Source organism: Oncorhynchus clarkii, chromosome 25 (genome assembly GCF_045791955.1).
Source record: "Oncorhynchus clarkii lewisi isolate Uvic-CL-2024 chromosome 25, UVic_Ocla_1.0, whole genome shotgun sequence".
In the NCBI taxonomy this organism is placed as follows: Eukaryota; Metazoa; Chordata; class Actinopteri; order Salmoniformes; family Salmonidae; genus Oncorhynchus; species Oncorhynchus clarkii.
In genome coordinates, this window is record NC_092171.1 from 44,124,049 (window position 1) to 44,149,814 (window position 25,766).

At 46.0% G+C, this 25,766-nt stretch overlaps 1 protein-coding gene across 1 annotated transcript in view; it reads left to right on the forward strand.

Annotated features, from left to right (window-relative positions):
• The window catches only part of LOC139383298 (calpain-3-like), a 45,713-nt gene extending 19,947 nt beyond the window's left edge, over positions 1-25,766 (forward strand). Inside the window, exons 8-22 of the mRNA XM_071127762.1 lie at positions 1,411-1,488; positions 3,050-3,210; positions 3,983-4,152; positions 4,427-4,438; positions 4,643-4,851; positions 7,959-7,995; positions 10,081-10,167; positions 12,208-12,265; positions 13,580-13,644; positions 16,199-16,267; positions 16,389-16,467; positions 21,840-21,956; positions 22,406-22,458; positions 24,090-24,154; positions 25,497-25,766. Coding sequence (XP_070983863.1) covers positions 1,411-1,488; positions 3,050-3,210; positions 3,983-4,152; positions 4,427-4,438; positions 4,643-4,851; positions 7,959-7,995; positions 10,081-10,167; positions 12,208-12,265; positions 13,580-13,644; positions 16,199-16,267; positions 16,389-16,467; positions 21,840-21,956; positions 22,406-22,458; positions 24,090-24,116 — 1,222 coding nt within the window. The 3' untranslated portion in view covers positions 24,117-24,154; positions 25,497-25,766. The remainder of the gene's footprint in view (positions 1-1,410; positions 1,489-3,049; positions 3,211-3,982; positions 4,153-4,426; positions 4,439-4,642; positions 4,852-7,958; positions 7,996-10,080; positions 10,168-12,207; positions 12,266-13,579; positions 13,645-16,198; positions 16,268-16,388; positions 16,468-21,839; positions 21,957-22,405; positions 22,459-24,089; positions 24,155-25,496) is intronic.

Sequence of the window (25,766 nt, forward strand, 5' to 3'; positions counted from 1 at the left end):
GAAACCGTCTCAGAGAAGCTCATCTGAGTGCTCGTCATCCTCACCTGGGTCTTGACCTGACTGCAGTTCGGCTTCGGAACCGAATTGAGTGGGCAAATGCTCAACCTTCGATGGCCACTGGCACGCTTGAGAAGTGTGCTCTTCACGGAGCAATCTCGGTTTCAACTGTACCGGGCAGATGGCAGACAGCATGTGGCATTGTGCGGTTTGCTGATGTCAACGTTGTGAGCAGATTGGGTGGGTGGGGTTATGGTGAAGGATAGAGTATTTATGCTCTCACACATACACGATAATATATTACCATAGGATGAATGATAGAGTATTTATGCTGTAACGGCTGTCGTGGGTGGAAGAAGGTGAGGACCAAGGTGAAGCGTTGTTCGTGTTCATAATATTTTAATAGAACACTGAAAAAAACAACAGCAACAACAACGTGAACGAACGAAACCGAAACAGTTCTGTCTGGCACAGATACCAAACAGAAAACAACTACCCACAAATCATAGTGGGAACACATGCTACCTAAGTATGGTTCTCAATCAGAGACAACGATTGCCAGCTGCCTCTGATTGGGAACCATACCAGGCCAAAACCAGAAATACAAAACAAAAAAAATCTCTCTCTCTCTCTCTCTCTCTCTCTCTCTCTCTCTCTCTCTCTCTCTCTCTCTCAGGACGTGACATATGCTCTCACAATAGTCCCTAATTTGAAAGTAGTAATGTTGCTAAATTAAATAATGCTTTATCAGGTGCACATTTTTAAAACATTTTTAAAACTATGTCTGGTTGTTAGAAGGGACAGTAATCCCACAGTACTGTTACGCCCGTCGTCGGAATGAGACCACAGCGCAGCGTGGAAAGTGAACATCTTCTTTATTTAGAATGAACACCCCAAAACAACAACCAAATATAAACAAACGTAAAGTTCTGCATGGCTCTACAGCTACTGTGCAAAAACAAGATCCCACAAACTCAGGTGGGAAAAAGGGCTGCCTAAGTATGATTCCCAATCAGAGACAACGATAGACAGCTGCCTCTGATTGGGAAACACACCCGGACAACAAAGAAATAGAAAAACTAGAACGCCCACCCCAAATCACACCCCGACCTAACCAAATAGAGAAATAAAAAGTCTCTCTAAGGTCAGGGCGTGACAAGTATTCAGATTACAGTACTCGTTTTGAGTAATCCAAAGGATTACATTACTGATAAAGAGACCTGCTTGTTTTCTGTGAATTTATGTAAATCTTAAGGCTCCTTTTGAATTTTCTGCAGCCCAGGAAAAATCTCTGCGACAACTGAGTGATCAAATGAAGATCCTACAGCTGTATATTCCCATGTCAGGGAAGGTCCATGTATCATACTATTGAGTTTGTCTGTTGTTGTTGATGTTGTTGCCTCCCATCCACAGCTCTAAGGAGTGGGTGTCTCTGTCTAAGGGAGAGAAGGACCAGCTCCAGCATCAGAGTGCTGAGGATGGGGAGTTCTGGTGAGTATTGTTCCTCTCTTAAACAATGTCCTTCTAGTTTGCTTCATTGAAAATGTACACTTGTTGTCTCTACCGACGTTTTGTGTTCTCTCGTCTGTCTCGACTGGAAAAGGAAGACCCACACTCACTGAAATTGTCTTTCAGTTTTAAAGCTATTCTGCTGCTGAAGAACAGCTAAATGTAGAGACTGTCTCAGTCTTCCTTTTCCAGTGTAACAAAATATGTTTGATTACAAATGATTGAGTAGAGCATGCCAATTCTTGACTCTCCCTCTCCTCTGTCTCCTGTCTCTGTCATCCTGCTGTTTCCGTCTGCTCTATCTCCCACTCCTCCGTCTCCCACTCCTCCGTCTCCCACTCCTCTGTCTCCCTCTCCTCTGTCTCCCACTCCTGTCTCCCAATGCTCTTTCTCCGTCTCCCACTCCTCTGTCTCCCACTCCTCTGTCTCCGTCTCCCTCTCCTCTTTCTCCCTCTCCTCTGTCAATCATAGTCTTCTGAATGTATGTGTTTTGGCTTTACACCCCCTTCTATATTGTAGATAAAGCGTTACCTGTCTATCAGAACACAGAGGTATTTAATGGTATTTGGTATTTGATTAGGATCCCAATTAGCTGTTGCGAAAGCAGCAGCTACTCTTCCTGGGGTCCACACAAAACATGAAACATAATACAGAACATTAATAGACAAGGACAGCTCAGGGACAGAACTCCAACAAAATCCTGGTAGAATCAGGAATTCCCCAGGGCAGCTGTCTAAGGCCCTTACTTTTAAAAATCTTTACTAACGAGTGAAGCCAGTGTATCTATGTATGCCGATGACTCAACATGATACACGTTAGCTACTACAGCGACTGAAATGACTGCAACACTTATCAAATAGCTGCAGTTAGTTTCAGAAAGGAACAAGTTAGTCCGAAATATTTCAAAAACTAAAAAATGTCAGTCTCTCGATGTGCAAAACTGATAGAGACATACCCCAAGCGACTTACAGCTGTAATCGCAGCAAAAGGTGGCGCTACAAAGTATTAACTTAAGGGGGCTGAATAATTTTGCACGCCCAATTTTTCAGTTTTTGATTTGTGAAAAAAGTTTGAAATATCCAATAAATGTCGTTCCACTTCATGATTGTGTCCCACTTGTTGTTGATTCTTCACAAAAAAATACAGTTTTATATCTTTATGTTTGAAGCCTGAAATGTGGCAAAAGGTCGCAAAGTTCAAGGGGGCCGAATACTTTCACAAGGCACTGTATATATATATATATATATATTTGCAGAAATGTCTAATAAAAAGTGTTTGCTTTGTCATTATGGGGTATTGTGTGCAGATTGATGAGAAAATAATAACACTTCAATCCATTTTAAAATAAGGCTGAAACCAGGTTGTGAAACTGTAAGTCACGGGGTCTGAATCCTCTCCTGTCTCCCTCTTTCTCTCCTCTGTCTCCCTCTCTCTCTCCCTCTTTCTCTCTACTCTCTCCCTTTCTCTCCTCTGTCTCCCTCTCCCTCTTCTCTCTCCCACTTTCTCTCCTCTGTCTCCCTATCCCTCTCCTCTGTCTCCCCAGGATGTCCTTTGAGGACTTCAAGAAGAACTACACCAAGATTGAGATCTGCAACCTGACCCCTGATGCCCTGGAGGACGATAAGATCCACAAGTGGACGGTGTCTGTGAACGAGGGTCGCTGGGTCAGAGGCTGCTCTGCCGGGGGCTGCAGGAACTACCCAGGTAGGAGATGACCCCTAACCTCTAAACTCTAACCCTGTATTATATGAACCCTCATCTGTAATTTGTTATTATTTTAGTTGAATTCAGACTTGGGTAGTGACGACAGGAATAATTGTTTTATTTTAAATCTTTTAGCTGTGGTTGATTGAGCTTGCCTGGTGCAATGGAACCAATTGAATAGACTTACAATTGCACTTCCCTTCCACCTGGCGCTCCGGTCAGGCTAAATCAAATGTTATTTTAACCCAGGACTTGTTGCGTCGTGTATAGGATTGTCCTCATACGGGGCACCATTACGTAGTAGTCAAAAATTATATTTCCACACTTTGAAGTTAGAATAATACTGGGAAATTGTGAAAATTATGATAATGAGTTTTTAGTGTAAAAGCTGTTTGAAAAGATTGCATGAAATTTCAGCTTTTTTGGTAGGATGGAGTTTTGGCCTACCTGGTGACATCACCAGGCTGTGAATGAGGTAATAGATCAATAACAAAGAGGGTTCCAGGCCTCTCTGCCAATAACAGCTAGTTTTCAGTTTTCCCCTCCCCACTCAGACCACTCCCAGACATTCCTAGGACATGTTTTGCGAAATTTGAGAAATTGCTCTTTGCTAAGAAAATATTTTTGTTTATTTTTGACCATTTTAATTGAAAACAAAAGTAAGGTACTTAATTGTTAACCAAAAAATGATTTTATATTAAGATAAAAACAGTAGCAGTGGACTTTTAAGTGATGTGGTGTGTTTGGTTCTGGACCCGCTCCCTACCTGCAGATACATTCTGGACCAACCCTCAGTTCCGCCTGTGTCTCTTGGAGGAGGATGATGACTCAGAGGACAACGAGGTGGCGTGTTCCTTCGTGGTCTCTCTGATGCAGAAGAACAGACGGAAAGAGAGGAAGTTGGGAGCCAATCTCTTCACCATCGGATTTGCCATCTACGAGGTGTCTGCCCTCCCCACAAAAAAAAACGAAACAAAAAAAATCCACTACTAAACAATCTAAGATAACTTTTATTATTCTTTAAAGGGGAAATCTGCAGATCAGAACAACAACAAAGCACATAGTTAGTTTAAAAAGTCCCAAAAATGGATATACAAATCACAGATTGCCCCTTTTAACGCATGACCACATACGTTGTGTACCTTCTGTTGTAACACGGTTTAGTTTTGAGCAGAGCGGCGTTTCTGGTGTAACTCTTCTCTCTGTCTGTCTGCAGGTGCCGAAGGAGGTAAGGACAGGAGATGTGGAATGTATTTGTTTACACATTGAGGTTTTATCACCGCCATATTTATTTATAAATGTGTTACTATGAAAGTTTGTTTGATTAATAGTCTAACAACAATAACTAATTCAACACTTTTGTTTTCGTACTTTTCATTCCCAGTCTTTCTTCTCCTGCCTCCTCCGTCTGTGTCTGTGTGTTTCTGACCAGATGCACGGAAACAAGCAGCACATGCAGAAGGACTTCTTCCTGTTCAACTCATCCAAGGCTCGCTGCAAGTCCTACATCAACCTGAGGGAGGTGACCCAGCGCTTCCGTCTGAGCCCCGGGGAGTACGTGATCATCCCGTCTACCTACGAGCCTCACCAGGAGGGAGAGTTCATCCTCAGAGTCTTCTCCGAAAAGAGGAACACCTCAGAGTGAGTGAGAGAGAGAGCTGGGTGGTGGTGGAGCGCAGAGGGAATATACCTAGTCCCCCGGGGAAAAGCAATGCAAGGCCATAGTGAAGTGTCTAAGAGGTTTTATTCGCAGTATGTCCGGGACTTAAACAAACGCAGATAAACGGCCTGATGCACTGCGATAGACTTTTTAAAAGGCCATTTTTACCCCCCAGATGTTTTGCCTGCGATCATGTTGCAGATGTCGTTGTTTAAAGATTAAATCATCCTTTTAAAAAGTAAATCGCAGCAGGTCGTTTATCTGCGTTTGTTTGAATCCCGGCTTATGTTTTCCTTGGCCACTGGTTAACTATATATATCAATAGATCTGCAAATACATGTATCCATTCTATGTACTTAACTGCTATCTTGGTAATAGTATGAGATGGGAAATTAGTATTTGTTATCGCCAGCTTCTCTGGTGTTTCCCAGTTATAGTATCTCGCCCTATGTCTAAGATGGGTGAACAGTTATAGTATCTGGCCTTATGTCACAGTATCTGGCCTTATGTCACAGTATCTGTCCTTATGTCACAGTATCTGTCCTTATGTCACAGTATCTGGCCCTATGTCACAGTATCTGGCCTTATGTCACAGTATCTGGCCTTATGTCACAGTATCTGGCCTTATGTCACAGTATCTGGCCTTATGTCACAGTATCTGGCCTTATGTCACAGTATCTGGCCTTATGTCACAGTATCTGGCCCCATGTTTAAGATGGGCTAATCAATGTGGGTGGGTGTGTGTTGGGTTATTGTCAGGTTAGAGCGGTCCCTTTGGGGAGAGGGGGGTACTGGGGTTATAGTGGTGGGGTCAGACCGCTAAAGGACAAACTATTTTAACTGCGATTTGATTTGTAGAGCTGGAAGGAATCAGCCACAGTTTGAAGCTGTTATGGAATCCTTTTTAGGACAAGCGACTTCAGATTTGGCCATGCTCGGGTAAACATTTTCTTTCAGTATTAAAATAAACCTCCTGCTCTGACTCCAAGCATCCCGAAACAATTTCCAGCCTAGACGACAAGAGCTCCTAGCTCTGATGGAAGAGGGGGACCTACAGGAAGAAGCTGTAAAGAGATACAGTATGACAGACAGAGCAACACACCAACTTGATTATGGGCCGGTTTCCTGGACATAGATGAAGCAAGATCTTAAGAGAATCTCCATTGAAAATGTTTTTTAGTCTGTGTCTGGAAACCGCCCATAACAGTTTTGACATAACAAAGCCTGGCTTTTATTTAATCTCAGTGGGAGTCACTGTTTTCATCTATTTGTTTTAAAGAAACATGGACAGAGTATGTGTCAGATTTTAGGTTATATAATCAAGTTGTATACCAGGTCTGGACCCAACACTCCAACAGAGTAGACCAGGTCTGGACCCAACGCTCCCACAGAGTAGACCAGGTCTGGACCCAACACTCCAACAGAGTAAACCAAGTCTGGACCCAACACTATTACAGAGTAGACAAGGTCTGGACCCAACGCTATTACGGAGTAGACAGGTCTGGAATCAACGCTCCTATAGAGTAGGCCAGGTCTGGAACCAACACTCCTATAGGGTAGACAGGTCTGGACCCAACGCTCCTACAGAGTAGACCAGGTCTGGACCCAACGCTCCTACAGAGTAGACCAGGTCTGGACCCAACGCTCCTACAGAGTAGACCAGGTCTGGACCCAACGCTCCTACAGAGTAGACCAGGTCTGGACCCAACGCTCCCACAGAGTAGACAAGGTCTGGACCCAACGCTCCTACAGAGTAGACCAGGTCTGGACCCAACGCTCCTACAGAGTAGACAAGGTCTGGACCCAACACTCCTACAGAGTAGACCAGGACTGGACCCAACGCTCCCACAGGGTAGACCAGGTCCGGCCCCAACGCTCCCACAGAGTAGACCAGGTCTGGACCCAACGCTCCTATAGAGTAGACCAGGTCTGGCCCCAACGCTCCTACAGAGTAGACCAGGTCTGGACCCAACGCTCCTACAGAGTAGACCAGGTCTGGACCCAACGCTCCTACAGAGTAGACCAGGTCCGGACCCAACGCTCCCACAGAGTAGACAAGGTCTGGACCCAACGCTCCTACAGAGTAGACCAGGTCTGGACCCAACACTCCTACAGAGTAGACCAGGACTGGACCCAACGCTCCCACAGGGTAGACCAGGTCCGGCCCCAACGCTCCCACAGAGTAGACAAGGTCTGGACCCAACGCTCCTACAGAGTAGACCAGGTCTGGACCCAACGCTCCTACAGAGTAGACAAGGTCTGGACCCAACACTCCTACAGAGTAGACCAGGACTGGACCCAACGCTCCCACAGGGTAGACCAGGTCCGGCCCCAACGCTCCTACAGAGTAGACCAGGTCTGGAACCAACGCTCCTACAGAGTAGACCAGGTCTGGACCCAACGTCTCCTACAGAGTAGACCAGGTCTGGACCCAACGTCTCCTACAGAGTAGACCAGGTCTGGAACCAACGCTCCTACAGAGTAGACCAGGTCTGGACCCAACGTCTCCTACAGAGTAGACATGACCAACAAACATGGACTGAACCTAAGAGGCCGAGAAAAGGCAGAAAATTGCCCACAAGAGTCCTTGGTCTTAAATATTGGCCTTCAGAAGAATATGGTCAATAAGACCTATATTAGAAGTTTATTAAAATAAAACAAGTTCTCAAGAAGAAGAGGAAAAATAACAAGACACTGATAAAATAATATATATATATTATAACACGTGGTAAATGTGTCTGACATTTTGTTCACAGCTCGGTGCAAGGCGGTAAGAGTGTGTTGTACAATATTGTCATTCAACTCAATGCTATTGGGTATGGAACCATAATCCTTTAGAATGTACAGAGAACATTATAGCTGCAATATTATTGATGTTGCTTAGTACAGTTAGGAACAATATTCAGAGATATATAGACACGTAGGAATACCCATAGACAACTTTGTAAATGTGAGGAAATGTTCAGTCAGGATGTTGTAGAGTGTTTGGCTCTTTGCCAGGAAATGTGTGAGGCTTTCTGGTCCAATGAGATGTTTAAAGTCCTGCTAGTGTCACAATGGTGACTGCGGTTTGTTGGTTTCTACTCAGGGAGATAGAGAACAGGATCGAGGCTGACCATACAGTGGTGAGTAAAGTTCTCGGGTTCTTTATTCTGTCAACGTCATCAAATCAAATCAAATGTATTTTATATAGCCCTTCGTACATCAGCTGATATCTGAAAGTGCTGTACAGAAACCCAGCCTAAAACCCCAAACAGCAAGCAATGCAGGTGTAGAAGCACGGTGGCTAGGAAAAACTCCCTAGAAAGGCCAAAACCTAGGAAGAAACCTAGAGAGGAACCAGGCTATGTGGGGTGGCCAGTCCTCTTCTGGCTGTGCCGGGTGGAAATTATAACAGAACATGGCCAAGATGTTCAAATGTTCATAAATGACCAGCATGGTCCAATAATAATAAGGCAGAACAGTTGAAACTGGAGCAGCAGCACGGCCAGGTGGACTGAGGACAGCAAGGAGTCATCATGCCAGGTAGTCCTGAGGCATGGTCCTAGGGCTCAGGTCCTCCGAGAGAGAGAAAGAAAGAGAGAAAGAGAGAATTAGAGAGAGCATACTTAAATTCACACAGGACACCGAATAGGACAGGAGAAGTACTCCAGATATAACAAACTGACCCTAGCCCCCCGACACATAAACTACTGCAGCATAAATACTGGAGGCTGAGACAGGAGGGGTCAGGAGACACTGTGGCCCCATCCGAGGACACCCCCGGACAGGACCAAACAGGAAGGATATAACCCCACCCACTTTGCCAAAGCACAGCCCCCACACCACTAGAGGGATATCTTCAACCACCAACTTACCATCCTGAGACAAGGCTGAGTATAGCCCACAAAGATCTCCGCCACGGCACAACCCAAGGGTGGGGGCGCCAACCCAGACAGGAAGATCACATCAGTGACTCAACCCACTCAGGTGACGCACCCCTCCTAGGGACGGTATGAGATGTATTCCTCTGTCTCACAGACCACAGTCCAACTTCCTGTTTCGGTCAGTCTTGGCTCGTCTCTTTTGGCTCACCATCACCATCAGTGAGCCCTTGTCTTGGATCAGTGAGAGATGACAATAAGATGGTAGCTTGGATGTTTACGTCAGCCCTGAAACAGGCCTATATTAAATGAAAAGGACAGTATTTATTTTTTTGTGTTAACATTTTTACATCACTATTCAGAAGTGATATTGGCTGTTCGTATTTGCCTCTCAGACATTCTATCTCTCCCCCTCCCATTATCTCTTCTCCCCCCTTTCCCCCTCCCCATCTCTGTATCTCTTTCTCCCCGTCTCCCCCTCTCACCCTCCCCATATCTTTCTCCCCCCTCCCCCTCTCTCCCCCTCCCATTACCTTTTTCTCCCCGTCTCCCCCTCTCCCCCTCCCATTACCTCTTTCTCCCCGTCTCCCCCTCCCATTATATCTCTCTCCCCCCTCTCCCCCTCCCCATCTCTGTATCTCTTTCTCCCTGTCTCCCCCTCTCCCCCTCCCATTATCTCTCTCTCCCCCTCCCATTATATCCCCCCCCTCTCCCCCTCCCCATCTCTGTATCTCTTTCTCCCCGTCTCCCCCTCTCCCCCTCCCATTATCTCTCTCTCTCCCCCCCTCTCCCCCTCCTCATCTCTGTATCTCTTTCTCCCCATCTCCCCCTCCCATTATATCTCTCTCCCCCTCCCCCTCTCCCCCTCCCCATCTCTGTATCTCTTTCTCCCCGTCTCCCCCTCTCCCCCTCTCCCCCTCCCATTATCTCTCTCTCTCCCCCTCCCCCCTCTCCCCCTCCTCATCTCTGTATCTCTTTCTCCCCATCTCCCCCTCCCATTATATCTCTCTCCCCCCCTCTCCCCCTCCCCATCTCTGTATCTCTTTCTCCCTGTCTCCCCCTCTCCCATTATCTCTCTCTCCCCCCCTCTCCCCCTCCCCATCTCTGTATCTCTTTCTCCCCGTCTCCCCCTCTCCCCCTCCCATTATCTCTCTCTCCCCCCTCTCCCCCTCCTCATCTCTGTATCTCTTTCTCCCCATCTCCCCCTCCCATTATCTCTCTCTCCCCCCCTCTCCCCCTCCCCATCTCTGTATCTCTTTCTCCCCGTCTCCCCCTCCCATTATCTCTTTCTCTCCGTCTCCCCCTCCCTCTCTCTCTCTCTCCTCTGTGTCGTCTTCTCCTTCTCAGCCGGCCCCAGCCAATGCGGGGGAGGAGAGTGAAGAGGACCAGCAGTTCCGCAGCCTCTTTCAGCAGATAGCCGGGGATGTGAGTACGGTGAGTACAGGGAGGCCAGGGAGAGAGGCCAGGGGGGCCAGGGAGAGAGGCCAGGGAGGCCAGGGAGGTCAGTGAGCGCTTGGGGGAGTGTGAGTATAGTGCTGGGGTGGGTGGTCAACCAATGTGCTCCCAATTTAGTGCCGGATTCAATCCGATCTGCGTCAGATCCGTGTTATAGCGCGCTTGACATTTAAAGGTAATTTTCAGATTGAGCCGACATATGCAGCGGTTACCTTTCTCTATCTCTCTTCACAACACGGGAACATTCCCTTTAAAAGCTGCATGGTCTAAAACCCCTCGATCAGATTGAATCCTGCCTGGGTTATTATATTGTATTACACCTCCTGTATATCTGTCATGTTACTGTATATCTGTCATGTTACTGTTGTTATCAGACCTGCTGTATATCTGTCATGTTACTGTATTACACCTCCTGTATATCTGTCATGTTACTGTATTACACCTCCTGTATATCTGTCATGTTACTGTATTACACCTCCTGTATATCTGTCATGTTACTGTATATCTGTCATGTTACTGTATTACACCTCCTGTATATCTGTCATGTTACTGTATCACACCTCCTGTATATCTGTCATGTTACTGAAATACACCTCCTGTATATCTGTCATGTTACTGTATATCTGTCATGTTACTGTATTACACCTCCTGTATATATGTCATGTTACTGTTATCAGACCTGCTGTATATCTGTCATGTTACTGTTATCAGACCTGCTGTATATCTGTCATGTTACTGTTGTTATCAGACCTGCTGTATATCTGTCATGTTACTGTATACCTGTCCTGTTACTGTTGTTGTCAGGCCTCCTGTATAACTGTCCTGTTGTTGTCAGGCCTCCTGTATAACTGTCCTGTTGTTGTCAGGCCTCCTATATATCTGTCCTCAGGCCTCCTATATATCTGTCCTGTTGTTGTCAGGCCTCCTATATATCTGTCCTGTTGTTGTCAGGCCTCCTATATATCTGTCCTGTTGTTGTCAGGCCTCCTGTATACCTGTCCTGTTGTTGTCAGGCCTCCTGTATACCTGTCCTGTTGTTGTCAGGCCTCCTGTATACCTGTCCTGTTACTGTTGTCAGGCCTCCTGTATACCTGTCCTGTTGTTGTCAGGCCTCCTGTATACCTGTCCTGTTACTGTTGTTGTCAGGCCTCCTGTATACCTGTCCTGTTACTGTTGTCAGGCCTCCTGTATACCTGTCCTGTTACTGTTGTTTTCAGGCCTCCTGTATACCTGTCCTGTAGTTGTCAGGCCTCCTGTATACCTGTCCTGTTGTTGTCAGGCCTCCTGTCCTGTTGTTGTCAGGCCTCTTGTATACCGGTCCTGTTACTGTTGTTGTCAGGCCTCCTGTATACCTGTGCTGTTACTGTTGTTGTCAGGCCTCCTGTATACCTGTCCTGTTACTGTTGTTGTCAGGCCACCTGTATACCTGTCCTGTTACTGTTGTCAGGCCTCCTGTATACCTGTCCTGTTGTTGTCAGGCCTCCTGTTGTCAGGCCTCCTGTATACCTGTCCTGTTGTTGTCAGGCCTCCTGTTGTCAGGCCTCCTGTATACCTGTCCTGTTGTTGTCAGGCCTCCTGTTGTCAGGCCTCCTGTATACCTGTCCTGTTACTGTTGTCAGGCCTTCTGTATACCTGTCCTGCTGTTGTCAGGCCTCCTGTATACCTGTCCTGTTGTCATCAGACCTGGGTTCAACATTTGACTGAGCTTGCCTGGTGTCAGGCCTCCTGTTGTCAGGCCTCCTGTATACCTGTCCTGTAGGTGAAATGAATGGCTCAATCAAATGATTTAAGTATTAACAAAAATGTTTAAAAAAACTATTTGAACTCAGATCTGGTTAACAAATGAATTTGATGAGGTTCTATGTATCAGGTGAGGAGGCTTTCAGACATCAAAAGATAAACACAAATAACTACTGGCATTGAAACATTAACAATGTTCATTTTTAAAATGTTAGAAGTGTCCAGATACACACTCAGGTGAGTCCATATGTCCTTCTCCCGCTTTCTCCTCTCTCACAGGAAATGGAAGTTACCGCCAACGAGCTGAAGAATGTCCTCAACAGGGTTGTCTCCAAACGTAAGACTAAGCGTGTTTCTCAATATGCATACAACCGTACTCCACACGCTTATGCTCCGAGTTCGTTCTCCGAGGAGGTTCTCTTGAGTACGTTCTTCGAGGAGGTTCTTCGAGGAGGATCTCTTGAGTCCGTTCTCCGAGGAGGTTCTCCTGAGTCAGGTCTCTTGAGTACGTTCTCCGAGGAGGATCTCTTGAGTCCGTTCTCCGAGGAGGTTCTCCTGAGTCCGTTCTCTTGAGTACGTTCTTCGAGGACGTTCTCCGAGGAGGTTCTCTTGAGTACGTTCTCCAAGGAGGTTCTCCTGAGTACGTTCTCCGAGGAGGTTCTCTTGAGTACATTCTCCTAGGAGGTTCTCCTGAGTACATTCTTGTGAGGACGATAGTGTGGAAAACGGATAAAATGTCACATTTGAGAAGCACTCTGTGCTAACGTTATAATGCATTAACGTTACCTTTGACCAAAACAGACAAAACAAGATATACCTAAAGTTTTACTTCATAATTATCAGCAAGCTATATGTGAATCGTATAAATCCAGCTAGTTTTACATGTAAAAAAAAGGACCCAAAACTAAAAACTAATGTTATTATGCAAGGTAGATGGCCAAAATTAGCTTAAGATTTTTTGTGGGTAGCTAGCTAGCTATCAATTCTTCGTCAGTTAGCCAGCGATCTACGACACTACAGTTGGTATTGTAGGCAGCTAAACATTATGTATTTATTAACGTATTAAAGATAAACTATCGTTGTATGCAATTTATTAATGTGAATGGACAACTTTTCATTCTGAAGTTAGAGTTTTAACTTTCTTTCGCTTCAGCTCAAAACCAGTCGCCATTTATTTTTTCAGGAAATGTTTCGTTTTTTTTTTTTATGTGGTTCCATTACATTATGTCAACAATCCTGGGAATATTTCAGTCGAAGATTGCGTCAATGTATGCAAACCAAGTACGCATCTGAGAAGGGCCCTCCGTGCTCCGTTTCGGCTCGTACCCCGACCGTTGTGTGCTCCATTTCGGAATACTTTGATCTGGACTCGTACCCCGACCGTTGTGTGCTCCAATTCGGAATACTTTGATCTGGACTCGTACCCCGACCGTTGTGTGCTCCAATTCGCATGCATATTAAGAAACATCCTAAAACTTCACATTACAGTCATCGTCTGCATCACTAGAGAAGGGCTTCAACAAGGCCCCATTTATGTTTGCGTAGTCTGCCAATAACAGATTAGCCCTGCACTGACACCTGATTCAACTGAGTTAGGGTTTGTTAGTGATTGGTTGATTAGTTACAGTATCTCTATCTCACTCTTCCACAGATAAGGACCTGAACACAGAGGGTTTTAGCCTGGAGTGCTGCAGGAGCATGATTGCACTCGTGGACGTATCCTCTGTATCTGTGGTGTCTGTAGAGAGAGACCTGCCCGGGTCAGGTTGTGGTGTCTGTAGAGGCGGCAGGGTAGCCTAGTGGTTAGAGCGTTCTGGGTCAGGTTGTGTTGTTCTGTGAACAGGCAGTTAGACCCACTGTCCGGCCGTCAGGTTGTGTTGCCTGGTTAAATAAAGGATAGAGACACGCCTGGGTCAGGTTGTGGTGTCTGTAGAGAGAGACCCGCCTGGGTCAGGTTGTGTTGTCTGTAGATAGAGACCCGTCCGGGTCAGGTTGTGTTGTCTGTAGATAGAGACCCGCCTGGGTCAGGTTGTGGTGTCTGTAGATAGAGACCCGCCCGGGTCAGGTTGTGTTGTCAGACCCGGGTCAGGTTGTGTTGTCTGTAGATAGAGACCCTCCCGGGTCAGGTTGTGTTGTCTGTAGATAGAGACCCGTCCGGGTCAGGTTGTGTTGTCAGACCCGGGTCAGGTTGTGTTGTCTGTAGATAGAGACCCTCCCGGGTCAGGTTGTGGTGTTGTCAGACCCGCCCGGGTCAGGTTGTGTTGTCTGTAGATAGAGACCCATCCGGGTCAGGTTGTGTTGTCAGACCCGGGTCAGGTTGTGTTGTCTGTAGATAGAGACCCTCCCGGGTCAGGTTGTGTTGTCTGTAGATAGAGACCCGCCGGGTCAGGTTGTGTTGTCAGACCCGCCCGGGTCAGGTTGTGTTGTCTGTAGACAGAGACCCGTCCGGGTCAGGTTGTGTTGTCAGACCCAGGTCAGGTTGTGTTGTCTGTAGATAGAGACCCTCCCAGGTCAGGTTGTGGTGTCTGTAGATAGAGACCCGCCTGGGTCAGGTTGTGTTGTCTGTAGATAGAGACCCGCCCGGGTCAGGTTGTGTTGTCAGACTCGGGTCAGGTTGTGTTGTCTGTAGATAGAGACCCGTCCGGGTCAGGTTGTGTTGTCAGACCCGGGTCAGGTTGTGTTGTCTGTAGATAGAGACCCGTCCGGGTCAGGTTGTGTTGTCAGACCGGGTCAGGTTGTGTTGTCTGTAGATAGAGACCTGTCTGGGTCAGGTTGTGTTGTCAGACCCGGGTCAGGTTGTGTTGTCAGACTCGGGTCAGGTTGTGTTGTCTGTAGATAGAGACCCGTCCGGGTCAGGTTGTGTTGTCAGACCCGGGTCAGGTTGTGTTGTCTGTAGATAGAGACCCGTCCGGGTCAGGTTGTGTTGTCTGTAGATAGAGACCCGCCTGGGTCAGGTTGTGGTGTCTGTAGAGAGAGACCCGCCTGGGTCAGGTTGTGTTGTCTGTAGACAAAGACCCGCCCGGGTCAGGTTGTGGTGTCTGTAGATAGAGACCCGCCTGGGTCAGGTTGTGGTGTCTGTAGATAGAGACCCGCCCGGGTCAGGTTGTGTTGTCAGACCCGGGTCAGGTTGTGTTGTCTGTAGATAGAGACCCTCCCGGGTCAGGTTGTGTTGTCTGTAGATAGAGACCCGGGTCAGGTTGTGTTGTCAGACCCGGGTCAGGTTGTGTTGTCTGTAGATAGAGACCCTCCGGGTCAGGTTGTGGTGTTGTCAGACCCGCCCGGGTCAGGTTGTGTTGTCTGTAGATAGAGATCCATCCGGGTCAGGTTGTGTTGTCTGTAGACAGAGACCCGTCCGGGTCAGGTTGTGTTGTCTGTAGATAGAGACCCGTCCGGGACAGGTTGTGTTGTCAGACCCAGGTCAGGTTGTGTTGTCTGTAGATAGAGACCCTCCCAGGTCAGGTTGTGTTGTCTGTAGATAGAGACCCTCCCAGGTCAGGTTGTGGTGTCTGTAGATAGAGACCCGTCCGGGTCAGGTTGTGTTGTCTGTAGATAGAGACCCGCCCGGGTCAGGTTGTGTTGTCAGACTCGGGTCAGGTTGTGTTGTCTGTAGATAGAGACCCGTCCGGGTCAGGTTGTGTTGTCAGACCCGGGTCAGGTTGTGTTGTCTGTAGATAGAGACCCGTCCGGGTCAGGTTGTGTTGTCAGACCGGGTCAGGTTGTGTTGTCTGTAGATAGAGACCTGTCTGGGTCAGGTTGTGTTGTCAGACCCGGGTCAGGTTGTGTTGTCTGTAGATAGAGACCTGTCTGGGTCAGGTTGTGTTGTCAGACCCGGGTCAGGTTGTGTTGTCTGTAGATAGAGACCCGCCCGGGTCAGGTTGTTTTGTCAGATACAATACATGTAGAACAAGCAGCAGTTGTGGGTCCCCACGGGTCAGGTTGTGTTGTCAGATACAATACATGTAGAACAAGCAGCAGTTGTGGGTCCCCATGAGAGGTCTGAATTATCTAGAGAGAGCACAGCCGGTTGGTATCACAGACAGGGCCTACGGTGGACAAACATCAGGGCCAAGTTCACCTTTTACTGCAGTAGTTCTCAGTAGCACGTGCCCGAGGTCATGGGTGTTACCGGGGTCATGGGTCATGGGTGTTACCGAGGTCATGGAGGTTACTAATGTAACAACCAGGAAGTGACTTCGTTGAACAGGAAGTGATTGTAAAGTGTTCCATGTTGACGTCCGTCACTGTGGTCTTAACTAAAGCTAATGTCTAGATGGACGGGACTGGCAGACTCAGCCTGCAGGAGTTCAGACATCTCTGGAACAAGATCAAACAGTGGCAGGTGAGAATGCTCTTCTTCATCATCTTCTTCTTCTTCTTCAGAATACAGGGTTTATCTCCTCTCCAAATGACACTGTAAATAGGGTCAGATTAGTAGATTTAATAAATGCTCTGTTTCTCAGGGGATCTTTAGACACTACAGCTCGGACCAGGCTGGTATGATCAACAGCTACGAGATGAGAAATGCCATCAACGATGCAGGTTAGTTACCAGATGCAATAGAATAGAACAGCTCGTATCCCTGTTTCGGCATCTACAACAAGATGGAAAGACATGTCCCCTATAGCAGTGATGTAAAGTATTTAAGTAGTACTTTCAAGTATTTTTACTTAGGTGTTTTTTGGGGGTTATCTGTACTTTACTATTTATGACAACTTTTACTTCACTACATTACTAAAGAAAATAATGTACTTTTTACTCCATACATTTTCCCTGACACCCAAAAGTACTCGTTACATTTTGAATTTTCACACACTGTATATATACTTTTTTCTATTGTACTCTTGACTGTATGTTTGTTTATTCCATGTGTAACTCTGTGTTGTTTGTGTCGCAGTTGTGAATGAGAACTTGTTCTCAACTGGCCTACCTGGATAAATAAAGGTGACATTTTTAAAATAAAAATGCTAACCAGGACAGGAAAATTATCCAATTCACACACTTATCAAGAGAACATCCCTGGTCATCCCTACTGCCTCTGATCTGGCAGACTCACTAAACACAAATGCTTACACTTGTACTACTTAAGTATATTTTAGCAATTCAATTTACTTTTGATAGTTAAGTATATTTAAAACAAAATACATTTAGACTTTTACTCGAGTAGTACATTTTTAACTTTTATTTGAATAATTTCCTGTTTACTTTTACTCAAGTATGACAGTTGGGTATTTTTTCCACCCCAGCCCTATAGAAAGCAAATAACCGCCCTCTCCTTTCCAGGAAGGATATCATTTTTATTTATCTTCATATGGTGATTTATACCCTTTACGTTCCAGAACACTCTCAGCAATGAAGTTAAGTTCTTAACCTTGAGTACTACAGTAGATATACAGTGTATTCGGAAGGTATTCAGACCCCTCCACATTTTTCACACTTTGTTACGTTACAGCCTTATTCTAAAATCGATTCGTTTTTTCCCCCCTCATCAATCTACACACAATACCCCATAATGACATCACAATACCCCATAATGACATCACAATACCCTATAATGACGAAGCAAACAGGTTTTTAGACATTTTCGCAAATGAATAAAAAATAAGATATCACATTTACATAAGTGTTCAGAACCTTTACTCAGTTCATCGTTGAAGCACCTTTGGCAGCGATTACATCCTCAAGTCTTTTTGGGTATGACCCTACAAGCTTGGCACACCTGTATTTGGAAGGTGAACTTTCACCACAGTCTGAGGTCCTGGGCGCTCTGGAGCAGGTTTTCATCAAGGATCTCTCTGTACTTTGCTTCGTTCATCTTTCCCTCAATCCTGACTAGGATCCCCACAGCATGATGCTGCCAGCACCATGCTTCACCGTAGGGATGGTGCCAGGTTTCCTTCAGACGTGTCATGTGCCTTTTACTGAGGAGTGGCTTCCGTCTGGCCAATCTACCATGAAGGCCTGATTGGTGGTGCTGCAGAGCTGGTTGTCCTTCTGGAATGTTCTCCCATCTCCACAGAGGAACTCTGGAGCTCTGTCAGAGTGCCCATCAGGTTCTTGGTCACCTCCCTGACAAAGGCCGTTCTCCCCTGATTGCTCAGTTTGGCTGGGTGGCCAGAGCTAGGAAGAGTCTTGGTGGTTCCAAATTTCTTCCATTTAAGAATAATGGAGATCACTGTGTTCTTGGGGACCTTCAATGCAGCAGAAATGTTTTGGTACCCTTCCCCAGATCTGTAGCTTGGCACAATCCTGTTTCGGAGCTCTAAGGACAATTCCTTCAACCTCGTGGCTTGGTTTTTGCTCTGACATGCACTGTCAACTGTGGGATCTTATATAGACAGGTGTGTGCCTTTCCAAATCATGTCCAATCAAATGAATTTACCACAGGTGGCCTCCAATCAAGTTGTAGAAACATAAAGGATGATCAATGTAGACAGGATACACCCGAGTTCAATTTCAAGTCTCGTTAGCAAAAGGTTTGAATACTTATTATGTAAGTATATATATATATATATATATATATATATATATATATATATATATATATATATATATATATATATATATATATATTTTTTTTTTTTTTTAATACATTTGCAAAAATGTCTAAAAACCTGTTTTCGCAATTTTTAGAATAAGTCTGTAACGTAACATCATGTGAAAATAGGGGTCTGAATACTTTCCGAATGAACTGTATAATAAAAAGGGTCCTCTGTCTGGAAAGGATCCAGAGCATCGAGGTGATGTTACGGTAGATACTTCTAGAAGGAAGAAAACTGTTAGTCTCGACCACCAGCCGGGCTCTCTCTGTCGAGATGTCTGGTTTTCTCAACGCCTCACAACGGGACTTGCCACCCGGTTTTAATTGGCTCATCTCTCAGTCCATCACCAGCCTTAGAACCTCCGCCCTACATAGTTTAAAGAGCGAGAGGCACAAGTGATTTAAAAAAGGCACCCACCAGAGATCAATGCAGACCCTATTTCCACGTAATTCCTGCCCAAGAGCGGAAATGCTTATTTCACTTCCACCTCCGAAGAATGACGCAAGCTACTCGTACATATTCACGAGATTAGGGGGATGGAACGTTGTGAGTGGACAAACATCAACAAATAGGGAACTGACAGCTGTCAGTTTAGGTAGCTAGCATGCTAACATTAGCTAGTTAGCTATTTTGCTAACATTATATGTTGTTGCTGGGCTTTTAAAAATGTTATCCATGGCTCGGGCAGCCAAGTCGACACAATGCTGTTTGGCTCAGTTCAGTCACCCTGAATAGAAACGTAGTCTGAAAAGTAGCAGCCATCTAACTGGTCTCACATAACTTGATATGCCCGAACCAGTGGCGTGTATTTATAAGGGAAGCCAAGGGAAGCCAGGGGAAGCCATGGGAAGCCAAGGGAAGCCAGGCTTATCCAAACATTTGACCAATAAAAACATTAAAATTATAAAATAAATTTAACTTTCGTCTCTGTTTTTATTTTTTTTTTTAATGTTCAATCAATTTCGCAAGTCGCTGAATCTCACCAGAGAAATCATCCGAGCGAGGGAAACAGCACCCCTCTGTGTCAGTCAGTATGTGTAGACCATGTATCTGATGCTGTTTGGACAGCTGTCTGGACAGTGAAAATGCACCTCTCTGTCTCAGTATGTGTAGACCATGTATCTGATGCTGTCTGGACAGTGAAACAGCACCTCTCTGCTGTTTGTAGACCAGCTGTCTGGACAGTGAAAATGCAGTATGTGTAGACCATGTTTCTGATGCTGTCTGGACAGTATGTCTGTATGTGTAGACCATGTTTCTGATGGACAGTGAAACAGCATCTGATGCTGTCTGGACAGTGAAACAGCACCCCTCTGTCTCAGTATGTGTAGACCATGTATCTGATGCTGTCTGGACAGTGAAACAGCACCTCTATGATGCTGTCTGGACAGTGAAACAGCACCCCTCTGTCTCAGTATGTGTAGACCATGTATCTGATGCTGTCTCAGAAAATATGTCTGTAGACCATGTATCTGATGCTGTCTGGACAGTGAAACAGCACACCATGTATCCTGCTGTCTCAGTATGTGTAGACCATGTAACTGATGCTGTCTGGACAGTGAAACAGCACCTCTCTGTCTCAGTATGTGGAGACCATGTATCTGATGCTGTCTCAGTATGTGTAGACCATGTATCTGATGCTGTCTGGGCAGTGAAACAACACCCCTCTGTCTCAGTATGTGTAGACCATGTAACTGATGCTGTCTGGACAGTGAAACAGCACCTCTCTGTCTCAGTATGTGTAGACCATGTATCTGATGCTGTCTGGACAGTGAAACAGCATCTCTCTGTCTCAGTATGTGTAGACCATGTATCTGATGCTGTCTGGACAGTGAAACAGCACCTCTCTGATGCTGTCTGGACAGTGAAACAGCACCCCTCTGTCTCAGTATGTGTAGACCATGTATCTGATTCTGTCTGGACAGTGAAACAGCATCTCTCTGTCTCAGTATGTGTAGACCATGTATCTGATGCTGTCTGGACAGTGAAACAGCACCTCTCTGTCTCAGTATGTGTAGACCATGTATCTGATGCTGTCTGGACAGTGAAACAGCACCTCTCTGATGCTGTCTGGACAGTGAAACAGCACCTCTCTGTCTCAGTATGTGTAGACCATGTATCTGATGCTGTCTCAGTATGTGTAGACCATGTAACTGATGCTGTCTCAGTATGTGTAGACCATGTAACTGATGCTGTCTCAGTATGTGTAGACCATGTAACTGATGCTGTCTCAGTATGTGTAGACCATGTAACTGATGCTGTCTCAGTATGTGTAGACCATGTAACGGATGCTGTCTGGAATGAAAGAGTATGACATGTTGCTTCTGTAGAATTTGATTGATTGATGCCAGCAAGCATTTGACCTCCCTTGATAAAAAAAATAAAATAATAATTAGCCAATCAGCATTGAGCTGAGCTCAACTGTGGGTTGTCCTGGCGCAGCAAAACACCCCCAAGGGAGGCCAGTTTGGATTTGGCTTCACACCAATCAAATCACGCCCGGAGCAAAACGTTATCATTGTCAGAAAAACGTCTGTTTTTGGTCTGCTGGCGTTGTTGTCCTGCAGTAGTTAGCTTGCTAAATCGGCCCTTTCCTAAACCATGCATGGAAACGGGGATTTGGATTTGTGATTTTGACTTAAATCGTCGCCAATGATTACGACAGCGAGTCTGATCTAACCATACATTTATATATTGTGCCACTGGCCTGAGACGATCGAAGTTCAATATGTAGCCCGGTAGGCTCACGTTAACTAGCTAGCTAAACTTAGGTCGTTCATTGTTGCCCATGTGAGGAAGTAAGGCTGCCTACCCGTAGCTAAAATGCTTGAGCTAGCTTATGAAACCAAAAAAGTAAAAGCTCTGAGAGCCATCGACCCTTCTGTTAAAGGGAAAGATAAGAGCATTCGGAGTTCAACTAGTCGACAAGTAGAGCGAGTTCCCAATTGTCCTTTACTTGCAACCCAAACACATAGAAATCAGTACCAAGCACAGCCACATGATATTTAGCCGCATTTCTTGGACAAAATCGTTTTTTTTTTTTGGTATCACTAAAGTTTGTTTTCAGTGAATTAAACTCAGCATATATAGCGCTCTCCAGCCTCTATTTTAACCACACCCAAAGTCCCACTTTGTTGCGCAATGTTACCAGGGTCTATGAGCCAGGAATTCAAGTCCGAGGGACGAGGTAAGAAAAGTGTTCAAGAACATCTGTGACATTGTTAGAGGTCATTTAAAAGTCAAGAGTAAATGTATCCAGACCCTAGAATTATCGTTAAATGGCCGCCTGATAACGGACTCCATCCACTCCACATCCAATATATTTTACAGTCTTGTCACCACTCAGTTATTGTGTCCTTGTGTCCCGTTCAGGCTTCCGTCTCAACAACCAGCTGTATGACATCATCACCATGCGTTACGCCAACGAGGGTATGAACATTGACTTTGACAGCTTCATCAGCTGTCTGGTCCGGCTCGAAGCCATGTTCAGTAAGTCGCACGCACGCTCTTCACCTTAGTATTCTGTCTGGTCCGGCTAGAAGCCATGTTCAGTAAGTCGCACGCACGCTCTTCACCTTAGTATTCTGTCTGGTCCGGCTAGAAGCCATGTTCAGTAAGTCGCACGCACGCTCTTCACCTTAGTATTCTGGAAGCCATGTTCAGTAAGTCGCACGCACGCTCTTCACCTTAGTATTCTGTCTGGTCCGGCTAGAAGCCATGTTCAGTAAGTCGCACGCACGCTCTTCACCTTAGTATTCTGTCTGGTCCGGCTAGAAGCCATGTTCAGTAAGTCGCACGCACGCTCTTCATCTTAGTATTCTGTCTGGTCCGGCTCGAAGCCATGTTCAGTAAGTCCCACACGCTCTTCACCTTAGTATTCTGTCTGGTCATGTTCATGTTTTATTGATTGATTGATGAAATGGGGTTTTTGTTTACAGGGGCGTTCCAGGCTGTTGATCAGGATGGTATGATCAGACTTAGTGTCTTGGAGGTAAGCTGCTAATGCTAATGATACACAGTCTGATGATGAATGACATGATGTTACTACCACGCCTTAGGGGCTGTGTTGACAGAAGACGTGTGTCAGCACGCTAACAGATACTACCCCTATATGTCCTAACTGATACTACCCCTCTATGTCCTGATTGATAATAACCCTCTGTCTCTCCTCTATGTCCTAACTGATACTACCCCTCTATGTCCTGATTGATAACAACCCTCTATGTCCTGACTGATACTACCCCTCTATGTCCTGACTGATACTACCCCCCCTATATGTCCTAACTGATACTACCCCTCTATGTCCTGATTGATAATAACCCTCTATGTCTCTCCTCTATGTCCTAACTGATACTACCCCTCTATGTCCTGACTGATACTACCCCTCTATGTACTGACTGATACTACCCCTCTATGTCCTGACTGATACTACCCCTCTATGTCCTGACTGATACTACCCCTCTATGTCTCTCCTCTATGTCCTAACTGATACTACCCCTCTATGTCCTGACTGATACTACCCCTCTATGTCCTGATTGATACTACCCCTCTATGTCCTGACTGATACTACCCCTCTATGTCCTGACTGATACTACCCCTCTATGTCCTGACTGATACTACCCCTCTATGTCCTGACTGATACTACCCCTCTGTCTCTCCTCTGTCATAACAGATACTACCCCTCTCTGTCTCTCCTCTATGTCCTGACTGATACTACCCCTCTATGTCCTGACTGATAGTACCCCTCTATGTCCTGACTGATACTACCCCTCTATGTCCTGACTGATACTACCCCTCTATGTCTCTCCTCTATGTCCTAACTGATACTACCCCTCTATGTCCTGACTGATACTACCCCTCTATGTCCTGATTGATAATAACCCTCTGTGTCTCTCCTCTATGTCCTAACTGATACTACCCCTCTATGTCCTGACTGATACTACCCCTCTATGTCCTGACTGATACTACCCCTCTATGTCCTGACTGATACTACCCCTCTATGTCTCTCCTCTATGTCCTGACTGATACTACCCCTATATGTCCTGACTGATACTACCCCTCTATGTCCTGACTGATACTACCCCTCTATGTCCTGATTGATAATAAACCTCTATGTCCTGACTGATACTACCCCTCTATGTCCTGACTGATACTACCCCTCTATGTCCTGACTGATACTACCCCTCTATGTCCTGACTGATACTACCCCTCTATGTCATAACAGATACTACCCCTCTCTGTCTCTCCTTTATGTCATAACAGATACTACCCCTCTCTGTCTCTCCTCTATGTCCTGACTGATACTACCGCTCTATGTCTCTCCTCTATGTCCTAACTGATACTACCCCTCTATGTCCTGACTGATACTACCCCTCTATGTCCTGACTGATACTACCCCTCTATGTCCTGACTGATACTACCCCTCTATGTCCTGACTGATACTACCCCTCTATGTCCTGACTGATACTACCCCTCTATGTCCTGACTGATACTACCCCTCTATGTCCTGACTGATACTACCCCTCTATGTCCTGACTGATACTACCCCTCTATGTCCTGACTGATACTACCCCTCTATGTCCTAACTGATACTACCCCTCTATGTCTCTCCTCATTGTCCAGTGGCTCCAGCTGACCATGTATGCCTAGATTGCCAGACAGGTCTTCTCAGCCGGATGTCCTCCCAGGTGAGACCCATCCCACATGAAGAACAGAGCAGAACTTTATGTCCTCACATTAGACAGCTACCTACCAGTCCTCACATTAGACTGCTACCTACCAGTCCAGTCCTCACATTAGACTGCTACCTACCAGTCCAGTCCTCACATTAGACAGCTACCTACCAGTCCTCACATTAGACTGCTACTTACCAGTCCAGTCCTCACATTAGACAGCTACCTACCAGTCCAGTCCTCACATTAGACTGCTACCTACAAGTCCAGTCCTCACATTAGACAGCTACCTACCAGTCCAGTCCTCACATTAGACTGCTACCTACAAGTCCAGTCCTCACATTAGACAGCTACCTACCAGACCAGTCCTCACATTAGACAGCTACCTACAAGTCCAGTCCTCACATTAGACTGCTACCTACCAGTCCTCACATTAGACTGCTACCTACCAGTCCTCACATTAGACTGCTACCTACCAGTCCAGTCCTCACATTAGACTGCTACCTACCAGTCCTCACATTAGACTGCTACCTACCAGTCCTCACATTAGACTGCTACCTACCAGTCCTCACATTAGACTGCTACCTACCAGTCCTCACATTAGACAGCTACCTACCAGTCCAGTCCTCACATTAGACTGCTACCTACCAGTCCTCACATTAGACAGCTACCTACCAGTCCAGTCCTCACATTAGACTGCTACCTACCAGTCCTCACATTAGACAGCTACCTACCAGTCCAGTCCTCACATTAGACTGCTACCTACCAGTCCAGTCGTCACATTAGACTGCTACCTACCAGTCCAGTCGTCACATTAGACTGCTACCTACCAGTCCAGTCGTCACATTAGACTGCTACCTACCAGTCCAGTCCTCACATTAGACAGCTACCTACCAATCCAGTCCTCACATTAGACATCTACCTACCAGTCCTCACATTAGACAGCTACCTACCAGTCCAGTCCTCACATTAGACTGCTACCTACCAGTCCAGTCCTCACATTAGACTGCTACCTACCAGTCCTCACATTAGACTGCTGCCTACCAGTCCAGTCCTCACATTAGACTGCTACCTACCAGTCCAGTCCTCACATTAGACAGCTACCTACCAGACCAGTCCTCACATTAGACATCTACCTACCAGTCCTCACATTAGACAGCTACCTACCAGTCCAGTCCTCACATTAGACTGCTACCTACCAGTCCAGTCCTCACATTAGACTGCTACCTACCAGTCCTCACATTAGACTGCTACCTACCAGTCCTCACATTAGACTGCTACCTACCAGTCCTCACATTAGACTGCTACCTACCAGTCCATACCAGTTAGCCATCCTTATCCTCTTCCCTCTCTCTAGGTCTCAGGCTTCTCTAATTTCCTCTCCTGACCATGTCCCAGTACTGCTGAAACATCAGTCTCTTCTGAATCGGCCATGTTTTTTTTTTTTAACACATCCCACTCCTTACCAGATGTACCGTTCTCTCTCTCAGGCATCAAACACACATAACCTCTCTTTTTCTGTCTTTATACCTCAGAGCCACCTCTCCATAACCCATTGAATATCTCTTAAAATATTCAGTTTTATTTACACTACTCCAACCCTCACCTACCCTACCTACTGAATAGG